General features: G+C 32.1%; 1 protein-coding gene across 1 annotated transcript; it reads left to right on the forward strand.

Annotated features, from left to right (window-relative positions):
• Nucleotides 1-16721: 16721 nt before the first annotated feature.
• LOC133694400 (formin-like protein 6) lies at nucleotides 16722-20890 on the forward strand. Its single transcript, XM_062115901.1, has 5 exons — nucleotides 16722-16815; nucleotides 17023-17156; nucleotides 17448-17585; nucleotides 17836-18060; nucleotides 20834-20890. The coding sequence occupies exons 1-5, from the start codon at nucleotides 16722-16724 to the stop codon at nucleotides 20888-20890; spliced, it is 648 nt and encodes a 215-aa protein (XP_061971885.1).
• Nucleotides 20891-22131: the final 1241 nt, after the last annotated feature.

The raw sequence follows: 22131 nt of genomic DNA on the forward strand, positions 1-22131 counted from the left end.
TCTACTTTTTAGATGCTGTTAAGTACGAGCCCAGCTCGATGTTAATGCAAAAGGGTCTCACTTTGACCACAAAATTTCGTCGACATGTTCCTCAATCGGCGCCACACCATCACAATTCCAACCTTTCGTATCTGAGCTTTCCTCAAAGGGAACAGGCATTCCCGCATCACCAATAGAAACAGGTGGAGGGAGAGATTCCGAGGGAGGAAAAGACTAGCTTGTGTTTATTTTAGGATTTTATTTGTCATAATTAGTTAGCACTTTGTCTCTTTTTTTTTTTCTTTTTTTAAAGTCGCCATGGTTAAAAATATCTTTGACTTTTCCAGTCCCTCTTTGATGTGAACCAAAAGATAAATTGCACCTAAAAGCGACTCCATGTCCTTGTGCGGACGCTAGAAAATTATAGTGGCATTGTAGAGGAAGAACTCCGTGGGCGTGTGTGAGGCTGAGCCTGATAGCATATCTTTGGCCTGGAAAGGGAGGATTAAGTGATATACGGCCACAGCCAGAAATTGACGCCTGAAGAGATGGAGATTATAAGCCATGTTAATCCAAACCAAAAGACAATATCGTAGAAAATGATAAAGCATTCCGACTTGCAAATCACTTTTGCTGATTCTTGCTGGCTTCAATCAAATTTTCACTTTGTTCAGTTTCTTGTCGACGAAGAAAAAGATGACCACGGAACTGCCGTTGTGTATATGTATATATAGCTCCTAGGTGATTCCATAGATTGGAAAAAAATGTGCAGGAAACATATATACTCCTGGTGTTTATCTTTCCTTAATTATTCGAGCAAATTGGGCAGGAAACATCTGAGATCTAACTGTTTGCTGTCAAATTAAATGCCCTACAAATTAATCTTATCACCGAAAATATGCATTCAATTCATTGCAAGATAAAAAGGCCAAGATGTTTGGAGAAGAAAACGAGTTTGATTAGACACTGGAAGAGGCAAGGCATATGCGTATAGAGAAACGAACATGCGAGCTATAACATGGCAAAGAAAAGATGCATAACTGAGCGCTTGATGGTCAAAAAGGTGGCGATTCATGAAGAAAAAGGTTGCAAAGTGAATAGACACTTCTCATTTTTAACGAAAAAAAGGCAAAAACATTGATCTGAATTTCAAACCCTCTTTGTATTTAGTCATCAACTATGATTTCATGCTTGGTGTTGACAGGTTGGATTGGGCACGACAAAGTTCGTGCAAGACAGCATCGGAAAAGCAATTTGTTTAATCAATCTTATTTTAAAACATTCAATTACGAAAAAGCCGTGAATGTCAAAAATACGACCATATGGTCTTTCTTTCCACTCTTATTTAAGGATATAAAATTTCATAATAATATTATATGATTAGGTGCAAATATAATAAATTAAGTTTACGTAGATTGAGATATATATACCACCTAACAGTTTAAACTAATAAGGTTATTTGGTTCTTTGCATGGTATCATAGTTTTGTTGGCTAAATAATTACGAGTTCAAATCTTATTATTTTTATTCTATTGAATGAAAATTAATCACAATACAGTATAGATTTATACAAATTTGAAACTTAAAATGCTTTCTTTTAAGATAGATTTTAAACCTTTAGCTCACCGCTTAAATTAATTACAAAAAAAGCATAGGAGTTCAATGAACCAGATGTTCTTCCTTTCTTTCAACTCTTATTCAAGGATAGAAAATCTCACCTGAAAATTCAACGCAAAATTAAGCAAGAAAAAAGAAAAGAATTAGCCAACAATAGTGAGTGGTTGTCGTCTGCTATGTATGGTAAGCCACCATAGCTTGAGACTGTTGTATGTTTGAGCTGTGGTTTAAATATCAAGTGCTCCTCCCATTTGCTGATTAAATTAAACCAATGGATGGATCAAAAACTTTGCAGCCCAAGGGAAGTGCTTCCATGCCAACGCTGCAAGAAAACAAATAAAAACGCAGTGAAGTGAATTATTTAGGCATATGGAGGCCACCAGTCCAAAACTGTATCGTATAGGTGGAGAAAATGTCAGCACGGCGCTTGATATTTAAATGGTCCCAACGCAACAAGTGTTTTAATTAGGTCCCCCATTGCCATCACGTTATGGCTCACTGGAAGGCCGTGAATTCCAACGCACGCATGCAGGTGTCTGTGTTACTGTCCAATGCTACTTCATGTGTTTGAACAAGGGGAGTCTGTTTCTTCTGGGGAAACCTGTAGCTACTAGCTCTTGGCTTTTGCTCTAACCTTACCCGGCTGATTTGGCCAAGGACCACTACGTACTCTCTCATCATCTAGCTGCTGCTCAGTGATCAGAACTTGGCAAGAGAAACTGACCTGAGAGGCTGAGACCTAACATATATGTACAATCGCAAAGGATAATTAATACATGAAAGGGAAGAACCCTTGAGGAAACAGAAACAGGTCACGTAGTACGGGGCTGTGATAATTTTATCATTTTAATTTGTTTGAAAGTGTGATTATAATTGTTTTTTAAAATATTTTTTATTTAAAAATATATTAAAATAATTTTTTATATGATCTAAAAATATAAAAAAATATTAATTTTTTTAAAAAAAATTTAAATTTTTTTTAAAACACTTTTAAAACGTAAAAACAAATAAAACAACGTATATTTGTTCTTTTGAGCTTTAACTGGTGTAGCTGCGTGCAATAACTTTTTAGAGTTTATTTTTATTTAATTATATAATAATAAAAATATACATTCACATAAAAAACAATCAATGAATAATTTTTTTTTAATTAGCATCACAGTTTTTGAATAAAAAGCAACAAAATAAAAATATAAATTTGTAAAAATTACAATAATTTGAATTAAGTAGGGTAACATCATCTCTTCAATCTAAAATCCTCATTCTTATTACTCTATTTCTTAATTATTTTAACGAAAACTTATTACCTTTTTATAATAAGCATCACTTTTTAAATAAAAACTTATAATAATCTAAAAAGAAAGTTTTAATAAAAGACATTAATATAATGCCTCAATATTTTGTATGTGAATGAAAAAAAATAAAGAACTAATTAATATGATAAAACCATGCTAAAAAATCTATTAAAAATAAAATAAAATATATTTTATTTCATGTCTATTGGCCAGATTTTGGCCTCAATTTTTTCTCCCCTGCCCCTTCAAAAAAATGACAAAGAACAAAAAAATGACAAAGAACATACCATTCCTCTCATCTACTTGTGAACTCCATTATTGAAAGAAAAAAAACATGTGTTCTTACCCTCTAAAATAGTTGCAAAACTAGTGTAAAGAAGCTAACCTAGGAGAAGTGAGGGTACTTTGAGCTACAAAGTATAAAGGAGGAAGAAGGAAAAAAAAAACAAGAAAAACCTAGGAGAGAGAAACAAGAAAAATATAGTTTTTAAGCTAGAAATGGATTTAGTTTGAACCAAGAAGTTGTAGAGGAGGGCAAGAAGAAGAACAAAATAAAAGGGGAAAAAGAAAGAGAAAAAAAAGCTAATAGGAAGATAAATAAAGAAAACCTATAAGTAGATAAAAAAATGATTAAGAAACTATACACTAGCACTATTGTTGTCTCCACCACAAATAACAACCACAACAACCTTTTTTTTTTATATATACTAGAAAAAGCTAAGGTAGCTGAGCCCTCTATCCTTTCTTCTTCTTCTTCCTAAAAGTTTTGCATGCAAGTTTATTATTTGTACTAAAAAAGTGAACATGTTACTATTCATACATGAACACTACTCAATCATGTATTTTTATTTTATTTTATTTTATTTTTACCATATTCATAATATTGTTAGCTTCATTTTTTAAAACTATATTGTCACATTTTTGCATAAGAATGTGTGTGAAATAAACTCATTTATGGAAATCTACAACTTTTCTCTTATGCTTTATATTAATTTTATGAACTTGTGTTGCCATCTTTTAAATTATCCATGTATGTGAATATTTTTTTATTTTATCTTATTTTTATTTTTACTAGCTTTACAATAATGTTATTATCATTTTGTAAAATAATGTTGTTGCCTTTTTAAATATGTATATGTGTGTAAATACTTGTTTTTCAAACAAAAATAAAAATTGCATCGACTAGTTTTCATCAAGTTGCATTATGTTTTGATCAAAACTTTGTTTTTAAATAGTTAAGTCAATGTGTCATCTAGTTTTTAGAGACCGATGTAGGCCTAGTGTGATTTTTTTGACTTTAAAACATGTTAAAAAATGCATCGATGAGATTTCATCAAGTTAACGACATGCTTTGCTTAAACTTGGATTTTAACAAAAAGATTAACGAGTATCCTAATCTTAGGGACATACGTAGGCTTATCATGGTTTTTTTCACCAAAAAATAATAATAAGAAAAAAGATAGTTGAGTTTTGAGACTTATTCAAGGCCTAACGCTAATTCGATGAATATTGATCAATAACAAATGACTTGAGAATAAACTTAGAAACAATTTGGACAATAGATGGCATATTTAAATTAAACTTAGGAGAAAATAACTAACTAAGGTAACATTTTGTTTGAAAGGATGTTGTAAGGGTGATTTCCATCTTCTCTTAACCATAATTGTAACAACCCTTACTTTTATATGGCTAACATTAAACAACAGTCAATTTTCAAGTACCAAAAAGCAACCATATATATATATATATAATTGTAACGTTTTATAAAATATGGAATAATTAAGTACATATTATAATAACACTAGAATTGAATAATGATAATAACTTTGGAAATTGAAATGATAGTAATGTGCAAATTTACAAACTTATTATTCTTAACTTCATGATCAACTAAAACATAAGTTCATAATCTAATTTTCAAATAAAAACATAGTTCAATGATTCTAACGCCTTATTATAAATCCTTGAGAAAAACACATGAGAATCTAAACCTAAAATAATAAAACAGATAATTCTCTAGTCATGGTAGATATGAGAGGGTCTTGAAAAAAAAACAACATACACAAAGATAATCAATTAAAATCAAAGACATAGATATAATTGACCATTAAATCAATTGCTAAGTTCCAACAAAATAATAAGCATTCATTGGTACAATATAATAATAAAGATCTTAAATTCTTATACCTGAATTGTCAATCCTTTTCTAACATCTTCAACTCTCACTAATGTGAAGATTGATATTGCATTTTCCCCTACACCTGTGACCAGCTATACATCTAGTTATTTACCCCTCAAATCCTAGGCTTAATTATCAAACCCTTTCCCCTGCTTTTATGGTCGGCTACTATACTCTTCCCCCCCATTCTTGTGGCTATCTATTTCATGTCTACCCCCACTCTTGTGACTGGTTAATATATATTTCCCCCACTCATGTGGCCAACTATTATTTATTTTTCCTCACTCCTATGGTCGGCTATACACATCCTTGCCCCTACTTATGTGGCCGACAATTCATCATTTACCCCTACTCATATGGTTAACTCTCATAACAACAAGATTAATATACAAAGTTAATCTTTGAATTTCTTTTCATCCAACCTGATAACAATGATGCAAAATGCGTAATGTCATCATATAATGCTATGACATGAAACTGTTATGTCAAAGTTAGTCCAATTCCTTAAACACTTAGATATTCTCTTTTCATTTATTATCATTCGGTAATAATCAATAAGAATTAAAAATATAACAAAATTTTAAAAGGACAAGGATGAGGTGGTAGACACCTACTTGTTCCTCTTAATGGTCCTGTTTTGTTAGCTAGTGATCTTGCTGTCGATGCCTCTTTTATTTCATACAAGGTCATCATTAAACATCATTTTTTATTTTCAAGGATTTGCATCCCATCATTCTTTATATTTACATTAATTTATTTTTAACGTTTCTTATCAACTTACAAACATCATCATACAAATGTATATAAAATTTTCATAGCTACATTAAACCATTATTTCATGTTCCTATGGCTTTTCATTTACTTGAAATGCATAGACTTTTCTATGCTAATACCTTAACCCAAGTTGACCTCATCTTAATTACTATATATATGACTCTATATTTTTATTATTTATATTTTTATGGCAGCCCAAATCAACCCCTTCATACTCTAGTAGCCTTGCTTTTTGTCTGTTGGAGACATTTTTTATCCCTAAACAACTTTGCACCCAAGGCTATCACTCTAGCCCTTTTTTTTTAAATCATTTTGGAGGGTTAATTAGTCCCATAAACACTGACTTTCAGGGTTGTTACAGTAGCCTTAAAGTCTCTTAAAAGTAAGTTCCTCTAATAAACTCCTTTTCCTTTTAAATTATGGGGTTGTTTCGGCAACCCCTATTCCATCCTTTAGAGGCATTTAACACTTCATAATTTACATATTAATACTATCAATAACAACCCTTACACCCCTTCAAATATTGTAATACCACTCAACCCCAAATTGCTTTAATACATCCATCTATCTTACACAATTGCAAGAATTCTTTCATCTTGTTCAATCACAATGAATTAACAACTCACTGTAAATTATAGGTCTCACCTCTCCCATGGTGGCTGTAACCACTACATCACCAATACCCATAATTTTAGTCCTAAACATGTCTATTCTTTAATTCCTTAACTAAACATGATGTTCACTAATTTTTAATACTAGAATCTTTTAAGAATTCAAGAAACCCCTTCTTTCCACACTTTCTCATGCATTAACTTAATTTCCTTACTTTCTTGATGTGTTAATATCCCTAATTACATACAAGAATTAATAAGAATCTCCCCCATAATTTTCTTCCCTTGGCTAAACCAAAGGATCTTTGTTTGTTTTGGATTTTCTTCAATTCTCTTGTTTCTTTCACCCTTTTACACATTCCAAACTCAATTATTTATTAAATTCCAAAGGACTAATGATTTTTCCAATTCTTGCATGAATCCTAGAATTCAAGATTTGGGTTTTTTTTTCTCATCTTTCTACAAATTAGCATGCGAAAACCCATTCTAATTCATTACATATTGTTGGTAAGCCTAAATTCACATGATTTAATATAAGAACATCCTTCCCCATATGAAACCTAAAGTTCGCCGAATTTAGGGGTTATGATTTCCTAGGGTTTTCTTTTTCAATTTGTGAAAATTTCTCTCACTAACAACACATAATCATCATTCTATATATATTTTTTTAAGAATTAATAATTTTCCCAATTTCTTTATGAACCCTAATTTCATAAATTTTAGGGTTTTCTTATTTTTATTCAAGAATCACATAATTATTCATAACATTATTGTTTAGAGAACTTACCTAGGATTCTTGAAGTGATGGAACCTTCTAATTGTTGCTTCTACCAATCCTTCTTCTTCTCCCTATTTATTTTCTTCCTAGCCATGATTCTATTCTTTCTTCTTTCTTCTTCCTTCAAAACTTGCTCTTTAATCAAAATTTATTTTCCTCACCTATGGTTTGGAATCTCCCTCCCCCTCGCCCCTTTTTTTTTCATTTTTTTTAATCAGAGAAGACTTACAGAGTAGGTTTCTTTTCTCTACCAACCTATCCCTTTTATACATATATTCGGCCTCCCTTGAGGAAAGCATTCAGTTTCTCCTTTTTTTCATTATTTATTTATCATCATTATATATATATATATATATATATATATATATATATATATATATATATATATATTAAAAGCCTGGGTTTACAATAACTAACCCCTTCTTGAATGTCTGAAACAAGTGCATATTTTTAAATTCTTAGTTTTTTTAAAAAACAACTAGATGGTGACTTTATTTTCTTTTAAATTTGAAGGTCCAATATTCATGTCAGGTGGTGATAACATGATAGCTCCACTAGGAAAATTAGGGTTAAACCTATATATACGTGCTTTATCTTTTAATACCTTTACTGCCTTTCATAGTTATTTTATTCATGTTGTTTAATTTTATGAATTTATTTAATTTGAGTTGTTTATTATTGTATTTATTTTAATTTGCTAGATTAAATGTGCATGCATATTATTTTTTGAGTTTCATGAACTTCACAAAATCCTAACAAAAACTATAGACCTAAGGTTGTTCCTTTTAGAATTAGATAAAGAGATTTATATGGCGAGTATAATTATAGACCTAAGGATTTTTTGAAAATCCTAACAAAAATATTATTATTTTTATTTATCCACAACTATTTCAAACAAATTCATGGTTCAACTATCTCAGACCTTTACTATTATATCACTATTCAAGAATAGAATTCAACAAAAAAAAATCTATATCATGCACTCAATCATAAAATTCTAACACTCAATGTCATAAATGCAATTTACCTCTTTTATTTAACAGTTGGGTTTCACCCAACATTTCATGAACAATCAAATAAGTTGGTTTTCCATGCAATGTTAACTCCACACAAGTTTATTTAAATCAAATTATTGGGCACTAGCCCTATTACTAAGTAACTAATTCATTAACATAGCCCATCACTAGGCACTAGCCTGATTACCGGGTAACTAGTTCCACAACATAGCCCATTACCAGGTAACTAGTTTCTTAACATATAATTTTTTACCTTTACAGTCAAAGTCAATTATAAATATTTTACCGTCATTGTGATCAATCACCTTTCATAACATATTATGTGTTTTTTGCCTATGCATTTAATTACAACACATACTGATTTCTATCTCGAAGGCTTAAACCTTCAATTATTAATAACAATACACAACATAACCAAATAATCATTATAAATTCAATAATTACAAAAGCATGTTTAATTAAATAAATAGGCTAGGGTGAGTCAATCTTTTACCTTAAACTCGTAGTGCACATCTCCTGCTATTGTATGTCCTCTTTCGGTTGTGCTTACACACCTTAATGATATAAATTCAATAACTCATCATCTTTCATTATACTTTCTATAAAACACAACATAATTATAAAGCATTTATCCCATTAATTTGATTATATTCAATTTCAATGTTAAATTTCATTTCAATAATCATATTAATCATATTATAATACATAATTATACATAATGATAAGCATTAACTCATTCAACCATGTGGCATATTTCAACAAAACATTTCAACTTATATTATAAGTAAAACACATAAATTTCCTTTAAACCCATTACAATTGTCGTTAGGTTCAAAACATGCTTTTTATGCTATATGCACCAATTTCTCATTCAATATTTCTCAATCCAAGCTTAAAATATTTTTTTTGTAAACTCATTATTTAGTTAATGACAATGGTGAAGTTATACATTATCATGTTTAGCATAACATATCTAACCTTCAGATAAATCCAACTATTAAATTGTCCTATATGGGAACCAAATTGGATTGACCTAAAAATTTATAGACATACTGTTTTGGGAGACAACTTTCTAGTCAGAGTGTTGGTTTCTGCTCTCCACCATTTAGAATTTATAAAACAACTAGAGTAACAACATATCCAAACATCAACCTGATCCAACTATAGATGAATGAGAAAACAACTGGCAACTAAGATTGTCTAGAAGGGTGTTTTTTTGTAATTGTTTCCTCTGGAGATATCTCTCAAACTGAGAATGATATATCAAATTCCACCAGTAAGAAAGTGGAGGACATTGGGCAGAACAACATGTCCAAAACTTAACCTAATTCAATAGTGGAAGGCGGTGATATGACAGTTGTAATGTCTACCATCAATGTGTTTTCTCTCTAGTTTCTTTCTAACTCTCTATCTAATGATTTAGTAGACTATGTGTTAGTAGACTCATTGTAAAATTTTGTTTTTCTGTTAATTGTAATTCTCATTCTTTTGATGGCTTTTTATTAGTTTTGAATCCTTTTTTCTTCAATTTCAACCCTTACCATTTGATTTTATTTGATTTTTATATCAAATATGATCCTTATTCTTTTGATTGCTATTTCTTTGTTTTTATATCCTTTACTTAATTAATTATTTTTTCAATTCCATCCTTTGTCATTTTATTTCATTATATTTTTATGTCAAATTTGATATTTATTCTTTTAATTGTTTGTTTTTTGTGTGTTAGATCCTTTTTTGAAATTGATTTTTGTTTTTTAACTTTGTCATTCAACATTAAATTGATTAAGAACTAAATCTCGTAATATTTTTCGATTTCATGATCTTCGTCCCATGATCAAAGTCATGAGTAAGAAATGTTAACCCATATTGCAACTGATTCTTAAAAAAAAATTGTTTTGCAACTGATTCTTAAAAAAAAATTGTTTTGCAACTGATTCTTAAAAAAAATTGTTTACATATATTTAAATTTGTTTTAATATTGAATTTATTGAAGATTGAGTTTTTTTTTTTAATTTGCTTTTAATGATAACCCAGCCTCACGACCAGATCACAAATTTGACATGCTTACTTAGATTGTCTCGAGGCTTTTACATGAGTTTATTTTTACATTAAATTTGATCCTCATTCTTTTAATTGCTTTTTTTCTTTGCTTTGGATCTATTTTTGAAATTGATTTTTTTTTGAATTTTATCATTCAACATTGGATTATCGAGAATTGAGTTTCATAATTTTTTTCAATGTTGTGATTCCGGTCTCATGACCCGGGTTAAAGGTATGAATGTTAACCTGAATTGATATCAATCCTTTTTTTATATATATATTTTCTGCATCAATGTTTTTTTTGATTTTATCATTTAACATTAAGTTTATTAAAAAATGAGTTTCTATATTATTTTTTAATTTACTTTTATGAGGATGACTTGGCCTCGGGACTAAGGTCATGAGTTTGTCATGCCAACTAAGATTGACTCACAATTGTTTTTGTTATTTTTATTTTTTTTATTTACTCCTTTAACATTGAATTTACTTGGAATTAGCTTCCAAATTTTTCTTCTTCTAGCATTTGTTCTTTGTTTTGCCGGTCATGGTTATTGTTTTTTCTCTTTAGATCTAGTACATTTATTATTTTTTTTTAATCATATAATTAAATTAAACCATCTTGTTGAATCTAATAATGTATATAACTCAGGTCATATAATTTATGTATAGAATATTTGAATTTTTTTTTTAAGTTAAAAACCGACGTCGCGGCTTGTGGTGAAATAAAAACCACCTATCTAGTCTAATTTTATAAAATGTGTTGTTGTTAAGAGTGTTGTTCTTTATAAACTATGTTAAATACTAAAAAGATATTTAAAAAATAGCAAAGTTTTAAGAAAGATACTATTAGAATTAATTCACGGTTTTAACAAAGACCTACCGGAATCCCGGCTTCAAGAAAGGATCTATCAGTAGTAAAAAGGGTGGAACAAATTAGAAGCTGTGGTATTTGGGTCAAATTACCATAATAATAACACATCAAAAGTGATTTGCAGACAGAAATACGTGATGCCAAAGGGACATGAAGAACAAATCTGCCCAGTTTGCTGATTCCCTGAAGTAGTACCACCGTAAATTTTGTTTTACAAAATAGAATTTTCTCCCAAAAGCACCATATTAAGAATGAAGTCAGAAAGGATATGCATGATATAGACTGCTGAGAAAAAGGAAAATACCCTGTATTATTTTAAATATATTTTTTGATCAATGCTATTTTATTAAAAATCTTGACAGAGCATGTTGGAAAGGAAAAATACCCTGTCGTTGCAGCATTTCAATTGCTAGAGCATTACTTGTTAAACAGGAGACGACAAGACGCGAGGGATGTTAAGCCGTCCGTACAAACCTGGAAGCTACGGTCGAGATCTCAGTTAGCTAGAATACCTAGGGTCAGGACTCAGGGTTCTTCAGGGTGAGATCTGGGCAGAGAAAATAGGAGAAGAGGGTCCTGTCAACGTCCCGTATCTAACGTAGAATCTTTGGCCCCAAGCCTTGACTTTTGTTTCATTTCGCACTCGTGATCCATCCCCCCCCCCCCCCCCCCCTCCTCTCTTGTTTTTCGTTAATTTCAATGTACTGATTCCACGTGGTATTCGTAAGCCGTCACAGTTACTGTTTCCGTCGTAGCCGCTGGTGGTTGTCAGCGGCTATCTTTTCATTTTAACCGTGTATGTAGTGGAGAGAGAAGCGTAGACCCGGTCCCTGAAAGCTAGAGAAGCCACGAATCTACAAGCGATGCTGTTAGAAAGTAGTGCTGTTAACTATATAGGTGGTGGTATAGTATTAAAAATTTGAAATTAAGAGGTATGTTTTTTTTTGTGGTTTCAGGTTCGAATCTTGTAGTTGCTTATATGATGGTCACTGGAGGCTTACATGGTCGTTAACTTCAGAACTCGTGGGATTAGTCGAGATACGCATAAACTGGCCCGGACATCTACGTTAAATTAAAAAAAAATACTGTTAAAAAATAGTGCTGTTATTTCATGGTCATTCAATTCTTTTTCGTGAATTTTTCGTTTCAGTCTTATTAAGGGATTTCAGAAATGTGCCAAAATAATTTGAGAGTTTTTGTTTAATGGTAAGACAGTAAGGACACGTTTGTTTCGCGTAAATATATTACAGTGTTTGTCTCTACTAAGAGCGTGTTTGGCAGTGTGGTTGCGGGTGCTTTTCAAATAACTTTTCGTATTAAAATGTATGTCAACGATGTTTTTTCATTTTTAAAAAATTATTTTTGATATCAGCACATCAAAACAATTCAAAATGTGTAAACCATATTAAATTTTAGCAAAAAAAAAATTTCAAATTTTTTGGGAACGCAGCCGCAGCCGCGTCCCCAAACGGGCTCTAAAAAAACACAAGTCAAAGTAAAATATTTTCAGTAATATTTTACACTGCCTCTTCCCTTCCTCTCTTCTCGTATGCCTTGGAGCTAAAATTCTAACCAGTGAAGACTTCAAACTTCACTACACGAAAATCTCCCCCCTCTCTTCCTCCTGCTCTTTCTTTTCATTTTTTGATGTTTTAGATTTTTTTCCCTTTCTTGATTCATGCGATATCTGTACTCTAAAACCCTCTCTTCCTTTTCAAAAGACACAGATCTAAGCTTACGCCATTGCTCACAAACAAATTCCAATGTCAACTTTTCAACCTCCACAGCTCCATTTCTGTACGTCTTTCTCTCTCTCTCTCTCTCCGGCTCAGCTAAATATGATATTAGTGGATTTTATTTTGAGACACTAATTTCTGTTTGATTTCAAGCTTAAATGGCTGCATTCTTTGTGCGTTCTGTTTGGTGGCTTAGATTATTTACAGTAAGTGAAAATGCAAGAAAAGGAAAATGGGTAATTAATTATCAATTTATCTTTGAAATAATATTATATATATTATTTTGAAATTTATTCAATCAAGTCCTTATTTGATTGTTTCTAAGTCTAGAATTATAATCTTCTGTTTTAATTATATTTTAATTTTTAATTTCTAAAATTTATTTATAATTAAATCACACTTGATTAATCATCCCATTTAATTTTTGACAATTGATTCTTATGTGTGTGTAACTTTAGGTTTCCTAATAAGTTGGTTTAAATATAAATCACAATCTTAAATAAAATAAAATAAATTAAATAAATTTATTATCAATTTAATAATCGATTGATTTATATTTGAAGATCAAGTATAAAGTATAACAACTTGTCATGATCCTTTAAATATTAGGAAAGTCATAAGTGAAATGACTTAACCTTTAAGTGATCAGTTTTCAATGTAATTATTATTCTTTCATTAATAATGTTTTGATTTAGACATTACAGCATGGAGTTTGTCTATTATGTCAAATCATATTTGTTCTCAATACCATAATCATCGATTGATTTATATTTGAAAGATTTTCAAATCTTATTTCATCTTATGTAAGAATTTACAATCAATACTATTTGAGAATAAATGAAATATTTCCTTCATTTCACCTAAGATGATGAGTCTTCTCTTGATTTTTAAATATCTTCATATTGTTTATGTTATATCTAATATTTGTTCATTTCTTACCCTTAATTAGGACAACATGTAGCAATATCAAAATATAACACTCTTTATATAAGATAATTTAGTGATCGCAAGTTTAAGGATCACTTACATAACCATCACGTGAACCTTTCCATAGACTCAAGTGATCTCTGCATATGAAATTCTCATGCAGGTCAGTTCAATGTATATGTCATTTAACAAGTACTTACATATTAGTTCCAAGCATAGTTTTGAAACCCGGACCAGCCCGGCGGGTTGACCCGGGACCCGGCCGACCCAGGCCTGGGACCGGTCCGGGTTTAAGTAAAAACCCGCCGGGAAGTTGGCCCGGCGAAACTCGGTCGACCTGGCGGGTCAACCCGGAACCCGGTCGACCCGGGTAAACCCGGCTGAGACCCGACTACCTTTCTTTTTTTGTTCTTTATAGATTCAAGCGGCTGTGCTGTTTGTTGCTTTATAACTCAGTGGTCGTGCTGTTTGTTTTCTTCATTTACCTTATAACTCAGTTACAATTCTCTCAAGCCTTTATAAGAATAGATTAGAGGGGAGGGGAGGGAGCAGCATGGTGGAGAGAGACTGTCAAGGATTTGTGTGTAAAAAAGTTGAGAGGTGGAGGAGAAGGGCCATGGTGGAGAGACTATGAGTTTAAAGTGGTGGCTGGTCGCTTGGGTTTTTTTGTGGATTGCTGGTAAAGGCTACTATGGGGAGAGGATTTGAGTGGCGTGAGAAGGGCAATAGATGTTGTGATTTGGTGATAAAAGGACTGTAATTGATAGAGGATGTAGAGTGGTGGTGGTGGAGCTGCTACGTGGTTGTTGTGGGAACTGCTGCTATTGACCAGGTTTGCAGTTGTTGTGGTGGGGGAATGGTGGATTGTTGAATTCCAGCTAGGAAAGGGGCTCTGCTGGATTTATTTGGGAGAGTGACATATAGAGATAAGACTATGCAAGAGAGGACGATGGATTTTAGCTTTAGGTCTTTTCGTGTAAGACATGACAGCGACCAAACACGGACATTGCAATTTTTTCTTTGGTTGACCCGGGTCAACCCATTTGATCCGTGACCCCGATCATTAGACCGGGTCGACCACCGGGTCGGGTTTCAAAACTATGGTTTCAAGTATCTCTCATACCTTAATTTGTGAGAATAACTGCTTGATTTAATAAAAAAAAAGAACATAATATGTACTCGTCTCAATAGCTTTAATTAATATCTAGTTTTAATAAAGCATTGACCATGAACACTTAAGAACATTACTTTAATGCAATAGAAATCTTATAATTATAACAACTTTATAATTTCATTTGCAAAGTATTTTTGTCTCAAGAGCTTTTATCTTTACTCTAGATTCATAAATTAAATATTAGATTTATTAATCAAATATTTGATGAATATTAAAGATCAATAAGTCTTTATATATAAAAAGTTAATGTCACGTCTATACTAATAATCTTCCACTTGCATTAAAGCCAATCACTCATGTATTAAATGTCATATCGTTCTACTTGATGATAATGTTTTTACTAAGACAATAGCTTAGTAAGAGGATCTATAAGATACTCTTAAGTAGGTACTCGCTGTATCTTTACATCTTTTTTTTTTATGATTCTCTAATAAAATAGAATTGTTTAAGTACATCTTTAGATCATTGATGAAACTTTAATTTTTTTACTTATGCAATGACTCCATTGTTATCATAATATAAGGCTATTGGATCAACAATGTTAGGAACCACATCTAGTCTAGTGATGAACTTCTTGATTCAAATAATCTTTGTTTATCTTTTCAAATGCAAAGGTGTACTTTACTATAGTTGTAGAATATACTTTGGTCTCTTATTTGAAACTCTTTCAACTTACAACACTATTATTTAGAGTAAAATATAACTAAAATGAATTTTTTATTTTCAATATCTTATTGAAAATTAGCATCTAAATAACCATGAATTACTAGTTCATCTCTTCTAAAGACAAAAAAAAAATATTTTTAACTCTTTTTAAGTATTTAAGAATATTTTTAACTATCTTCTAGTGATTCTCACATGGATTAGAATGATATTTACTTATTATTCTCAAAGTATAAGATATATTTGGTCTTATACATAACATTGCATATATTATGGATCTTATATCCATAGTTACTATGAAATCATCTTCTTCCTATCTCTCTTAGTTTGTGTTTTAAGACGCATACTTGGAGATAGTATTATATGTGAAATAGATAAGTATTGTTTTTTGAATTTTTTTATGCTAAACTATTTTAGCATTTTGTTTATGCATGTGGATTAGAACAATATAAGGTACTTTTTTTATATCTATCTTTATAGATCATTATTTCTAGAGATTGAAACATGACTTTTAGGGTATAATTGGCAACTAAGTTTGAGTTTTTTCTTTCAAAGTAGCACCTTAGAAATAAAATATTAGAGAAATAACATTACTATTATTACTATTATACCCATGCCCCGTATAATTAATTACAATTCTGAATTTTTACGAACCTAATTTTTCATGCAAAAAGTAATGCATGCATTTTATTGCACTCCCATTAGCATCACAGAGGCTGGTGCTAATTTTAACACCAAAACCATATTGTATAGTACATCTCCAATCCAGTATCCTGTCCTTGCGGCTGATTGGAACTTTGGGGAAGAATATATTTTTTTGTGTGTATAGTTTTTCATTCATCTCAAAAGTCTGATATAAGCTGATTTTTATTAGCTTAAGGTGATTAACTTTGTTTAGCTCTATGCCCAAAAGGTGAAAGAAAGAACAAGGTTGAAAGCAGCAGTACGTTGTAGTTGCACTGGAATATTGCTTAAATTGGATGCTACCATGGAGACTTACAGGCAACAAAGTAGAAAGTAATGCTTGTGAGTAGTCGTCAAATACAAGCCAACGGTTTCACATGTCACAATTGCATAAATGCGGAAAGCCAACAGTTTCTCAGTGCATGTCCTATTTATTCAAGTTGCAAGTGGATACTAGAAATCTACAAAAAGGTATCTCCTTTAAATTGAAAACCAGGGGAGCTTAATCCAATAATAACAATAATAGTTTTCAAAAATAAATGAATGCTGGAAAATTACTCGTTGATATCAGGAGATCTCTTCACTGTCATACTCATGTTCTATACTTGTATTAACTTTCCTCGATGTATCCTGAATTCAGTTTGCTAATTCTACGACATATCTGTATGGGTGCAACAGGCAACCGAAAAAGCTTGGATGCTGAGCTTTTGGAAACTCTAGCAAAGATGGCCCCAACCAAGGAGGAAGTAATTAAACTTCGAGAGTACAGTGGTGACATCTCCAAACTAGGGTCTGCAGAACGGTTTCTCAAGGCATTACTTGATATCCCATTTGCTTTTTAAAGAGTTGAGGCCATGCTATACAGAGCCAATTTCGAAACAGAAGTTATATATTTGAGGAAATCTTTTCAAACCCTAGAGGCATGGATATTGGCTGAAAGCCTACTGCTGAACTCACCGCGTTCACTAATTTAAGATCCTTTAAATTATTTTGGCAGAAAGCTTGCTGCTGATGAAGTTCGCTATGTTTTCTAATGTAAGATCTTTAAAATTCTGTGTACCCTGATTACTAGAACTTAATCCTGATATATTCCTATCTTCCAGGCAGCAAGTGAGGAATTGAATTATAGCCGGTTATTCCTCAAACTCCTTGAAGCTGTTCTTAGGACAGGGAACCGGATGAATGTTGGCACAAATCGTGGTGATGCTAAAGCATTTAGGCTTGATACACTCTTAAAACCTGTGGATATATAAAGTAAACCGACGGGAAAACAACATTACTTCACTTTGTGGTCCAGGAAATTATCAGATCTGAAGGTACAAGAACTGATTCTACAAATAAGAATCTGCAAGACAATACAGACTCCAAAATGAAGGAAGATCTCAGGAAACAACGATTGCAGGTTGTGTCTAGACTGAGTAGAGATCTCAGATGTAAGAAAGGCGGCAGGAATGGACTCTGATGTTTTAAGTAGCTATGTTTCAAAGCTAGCAAGTGGGGCTTGAGAAAGTCAGATTGGTTTTGCAGTATGACGAGCCAGATACACGGGTGAAATTCTTTTTCTCAAAGAAGCTGTTTCTAAGAGAAGCCGGTGAGGAAATTAACAGGATCAAGTCAGACGAAAGAAAGGCTTTATCACTGGTGAAAGAGGTGGCAGAATATTTTCATGTGGATGCAGTGAAGGAGGAAGTCCACCCTTTCAGAATTTTGATGATTGTAAGATATTTTCAAAATGTTCTAGATCATGTATGCAAGGAAGTTAGGAAAATGCAGGAAAGAACTATGGTGGTATCAGCTAGATCCTTTATGATATCAGCTACTGCATCACTACCGGTTCTTAACAGATATAATGTAAGATAAGATCGAAGTTCAGATGAGGAAAGCTCCTCTCCTTGAAACATGTTGATACCAATTTTACGAAGATGATAGAAGTACCTGATATTTTTACAGTTACAACTCCTTTTCCATTGAAACAACAGCACGAAATGTCTAGTTTTGTATTTCGTCACAAGCAAGTGAAGTAGTGCAAAGACGGAGAAGGAGCAAGTCAGGAATCCCTTTATAATCTGATGTCAGACGGAGAGATGAGAGCAGACTATTATCCTACGCGCGTTATTAAGAAGAGCAAAATGTCGCCCTTTTGGAAGGGTTTTTTTTTTTTTGGTCTAAAGGGAATTTGAAAATAGAATTGGGACTCTAGAATAATTCTTTCAAAGAGAAGAAAGCAGGACAATGAGAGGATATAGACAACAACACAGATCAGAGATTATTCATCTATCAATAACATGTTTTTATATGTTTTAATCTTAGAATTTGGATTCAAACAGAAGTCCTTTTCTAACAAAATCATATTGGTTTAATGATAATCAAAGCAATGAATCTTTAATTCTTGATTTGATATGGTTTGATGTTCATGTTGCTGGGTTTAAATTTAAATGTTCTTCATTGTTCTTTGTTATTCTTGATATTTGATATGTTCTTGTAAGATTTGTTTTTTATGATTTTCATGTTTTTTCATGTTTTGATTTTTTATTATTTAAATCCCTATTTTGGTTTCATTTTTGGTTGAACCTTGATTTTTGGTTTGGCCCATGGTTGAATCAATGTTTTGGGGTCAACCTGGTCGGGTCAAAATGAGATCACTTGGTCAAGGCCTATTTGGTTTATTAATATTTTTATGGAAGGGTTTTTGGCCTAAGGGGTTATTTGCCTTAGACTTATTTTGGATGCTTTGTTTTTTTAATAAAAATGAATTTTGGCAACCGAACCCCAAATAAAATTCCAAAACTTTTTAAGACCAATCTAAAGTTATTTAGGGGTTCCTTGCACCTTTTTCCAATGTTTTTACTTAATATTGGGACTGTATACTTACACTATAGAATGTGGGCTCGATATTAAAATACTCGCTTTCCACTAATTTTTTTTAAAATAAAAAATCTTCTCATTTCAAAAATATATAAAAAAATGTCTTGTTTGGTGTGCATATTACCAAGTCTCTAAGAAGAAAAACTCATATTTTAAAAAAATAAAAATATTTATGCATGTATTTTTGGATTTATTAACTATTTTATTAAATTCATAAGAACTTGGTCAATATTTCAATAACCCCTTTAAAATTTTAATTTATGATAAATTAATGGTCAACATCTAGTATAAATGTTAGACTTATAAGTAGGCTGGTATTAAATTAACAAAAGTTTGTCAGAATTATTCTGAATATTCACAAATCTAATTGGGAGTACTTTTCATCGCAGTACATGAGTTTTGAAAATCCTTTTCGTCTTACATGATAATTGAACTTTGTCAAGGCATCTATATATGTTGCTATCCAATTTTTGACCCATATTTTGATAAATTTTCAAATAAAAAATTAAAAAAATAAATAATAATAATAATAATAATAATAATAATAATAATAATAATAATAAGGGCTTACATGTGGCGGTAACATATAGCATCAGGGTTAAGGAAGCAATATATCAAGGAGATAATTACTGAATCATATATAATTACTGCAATATAAAATACCATAGATATATGATTTGATTCGTGCTGGTTAGGGAAAATAATCACTGCAATTAAAAAAATACCATATATATAGGATTTGTTGGTGCTAGTTATAGTAGACAATCTCTGCAATAATTATTGCAATATTTCTTTAAATAGCACGTATAGAGATTTTCTATAAAAAAGAACACCCGGCCATATAGATTAGGGGGGGGAAAGGAAATGAAGAAGAGAGAATTTTAGAGATAAAAATAGAGGGCAAACAAAAAACCTAACCCCATTCTCTTTATTAAAAAAAGGTTACAGTGGCTGCCCCCGTCCTTGGCCAAAAACAAGCCAACAATCCGGGGGCCCCTCCCTTTTGATATATATATTTTTTCCCAAGCCTCCAGCCAATCCCCTCTCTTTTGGCCAAAAGCCAGAGAGCCGCCGGATACCGCCTCCCTTCCCCCTCTCCTAGCCAACAAAAGGTAGCCGCTCATCCTCTCTTCTTCTTCGACAGAGCCCCGTCTCTTCCCTCATCTCTCTCAAACAGACTCAGCTGCTCCCGTCTCCCATTTAACTCTCAAACAGCCGCTCCACCATCGTCCCTCTCCTTTCTCAGCCGGTCAAACAAACCCATAGCCCCTCAGTCACGATCTCCCTCTCCCCCTCACAGGCGCCGACTCATTCGGCCTTCACAGAAACCAGCGGAGCTCCCCCCATTTCAACAGATCTTCTTCCCTTTTGGTCTCCTCAACAGTAACGGTGACGGACAAGCAGCAGTAAGGCCAGCCACCGCTGTTCCTTTCCCCAGCAGCGATGCCCCTTTCTAAATAATTCCTCCTTGCCGCCGGCCACCTGAAACAGAGAAGAAGGTGAAACAAAGAAAAACAGACCTACAGAAGAAACAGATCTAAAAAAAGGGGAAGACCGAGAACATATTTGAAAAAAGAAATGGTTTAAAATCAACTGCCTGCGTTTTTCTTTTTTCTTATTGCAGGTCACGATGGTTGTCATCGCCGGCGAAGACAATGAAGAGGGGAGGAAGCCGTTGTAGATCTCCCCTGTTATTTTTTCCGGTGGCGCGTGAACCCACGCGCTGCCAGTGGCGCGGCGAGTGAGGACCACGCGCCGCCACTGTTCCTGCATTGCCAGAAGCCTTCCTAGTAGTTTCCTGGATTTTTGGGGGCTATTATGTATTTTTTTATTTATTTGTGTGATGTGTTATCTCTTTTATTTTAAATTTGTGTTATTTGTAATGACATATGGGTGTTTAAAAAAAACATAATAAAAAGGGATGTGTGTGTGTGTTTGTATTTTTTTTTTATATATGTCATTGAATTATAAAAAAATCAAAAAGATAAAAAATAAAATGAATTTAATTTTTTAATTTTTATATGATCAAGTATCTGAAGGACAAATAAAATCCTGTTGTATTTCCCGTGAAAATATAAGAACATGTTTCTATATATTTTTTGGGATTTAATAACTGATTTATTAAAGCCTTAAGAATTTGATTAACATGTGTTTTTTTATTGTGATTAAATGTAATGTTTGTATTTTTGACAAAGAAAATATAAAAAATATTTTTTTTTGTGTTGCATACGGCCAATATTCTAACATGTTTTGAACGTTTTTTTTATATATAAAAAAAAACAAATATTTGAAGTTTTGAAAATGTGTTTTCGCATTGATTTCTTAAACACCAAAAATTGTTTTCTTGCATTTCTGGATTTTACAACATGTTTGTAAAACTCCAAAGGGTATTAGCCAATATTCCAAAAAATACAAAAAAAATTATTTTGGGAGGAATTCATCTATTATTCACCGCTAATGTTTGGATAAAGAAATCCTTAAAGGACGAATATCCAAAATATTATTGGGAGTAATAAATCTGCACAAATCCTTGAAAGAAGTCTTGATTATAATCAAGGACATTTCAATTTTTTATTCCACGGTTTACGAGCCGTGAGAGTATAAAACACTAAGACAAAAAAAAATAGGTTTTTAAAGCACCCTAAATTTCTAATGTTTTTCTGTCCCTCCTCCTTGCGATTTACGAGTCGCAAACTCTTGAAAAACTAAGGGGAAAATGAGCTTTTAAAGCACATGGAACTTCCTTGGATTTCTATCATAATAATTTTAGTTTGAATCAAAACCTAGAAAACTGATTGGGATTAGAAAACACCAACACCATAGCAATTATAAGACAAACCAAACACCAAGCAGCTTACCTTAGGTAGGGCGTACTAGGGGTGCTAATACCTTCCCTTTACGCAACCAGTCCCTTGCCTTAGA

Source organism: Populus nigra, chromosome 5, assembly GCF_951802175.1.
Source record: "Populus nigra chromosome 5, ddPopNigr1.1, whole genome shotgun sequence".
In the NCBI taxonomy this organism is placed as follows: domain Eukaryota; kingdom Viridiplantae; phylum Streptophyta; class Magnoliopsida; order Malpighiales; family Salicaceae; genus Populus; species Populus nigra.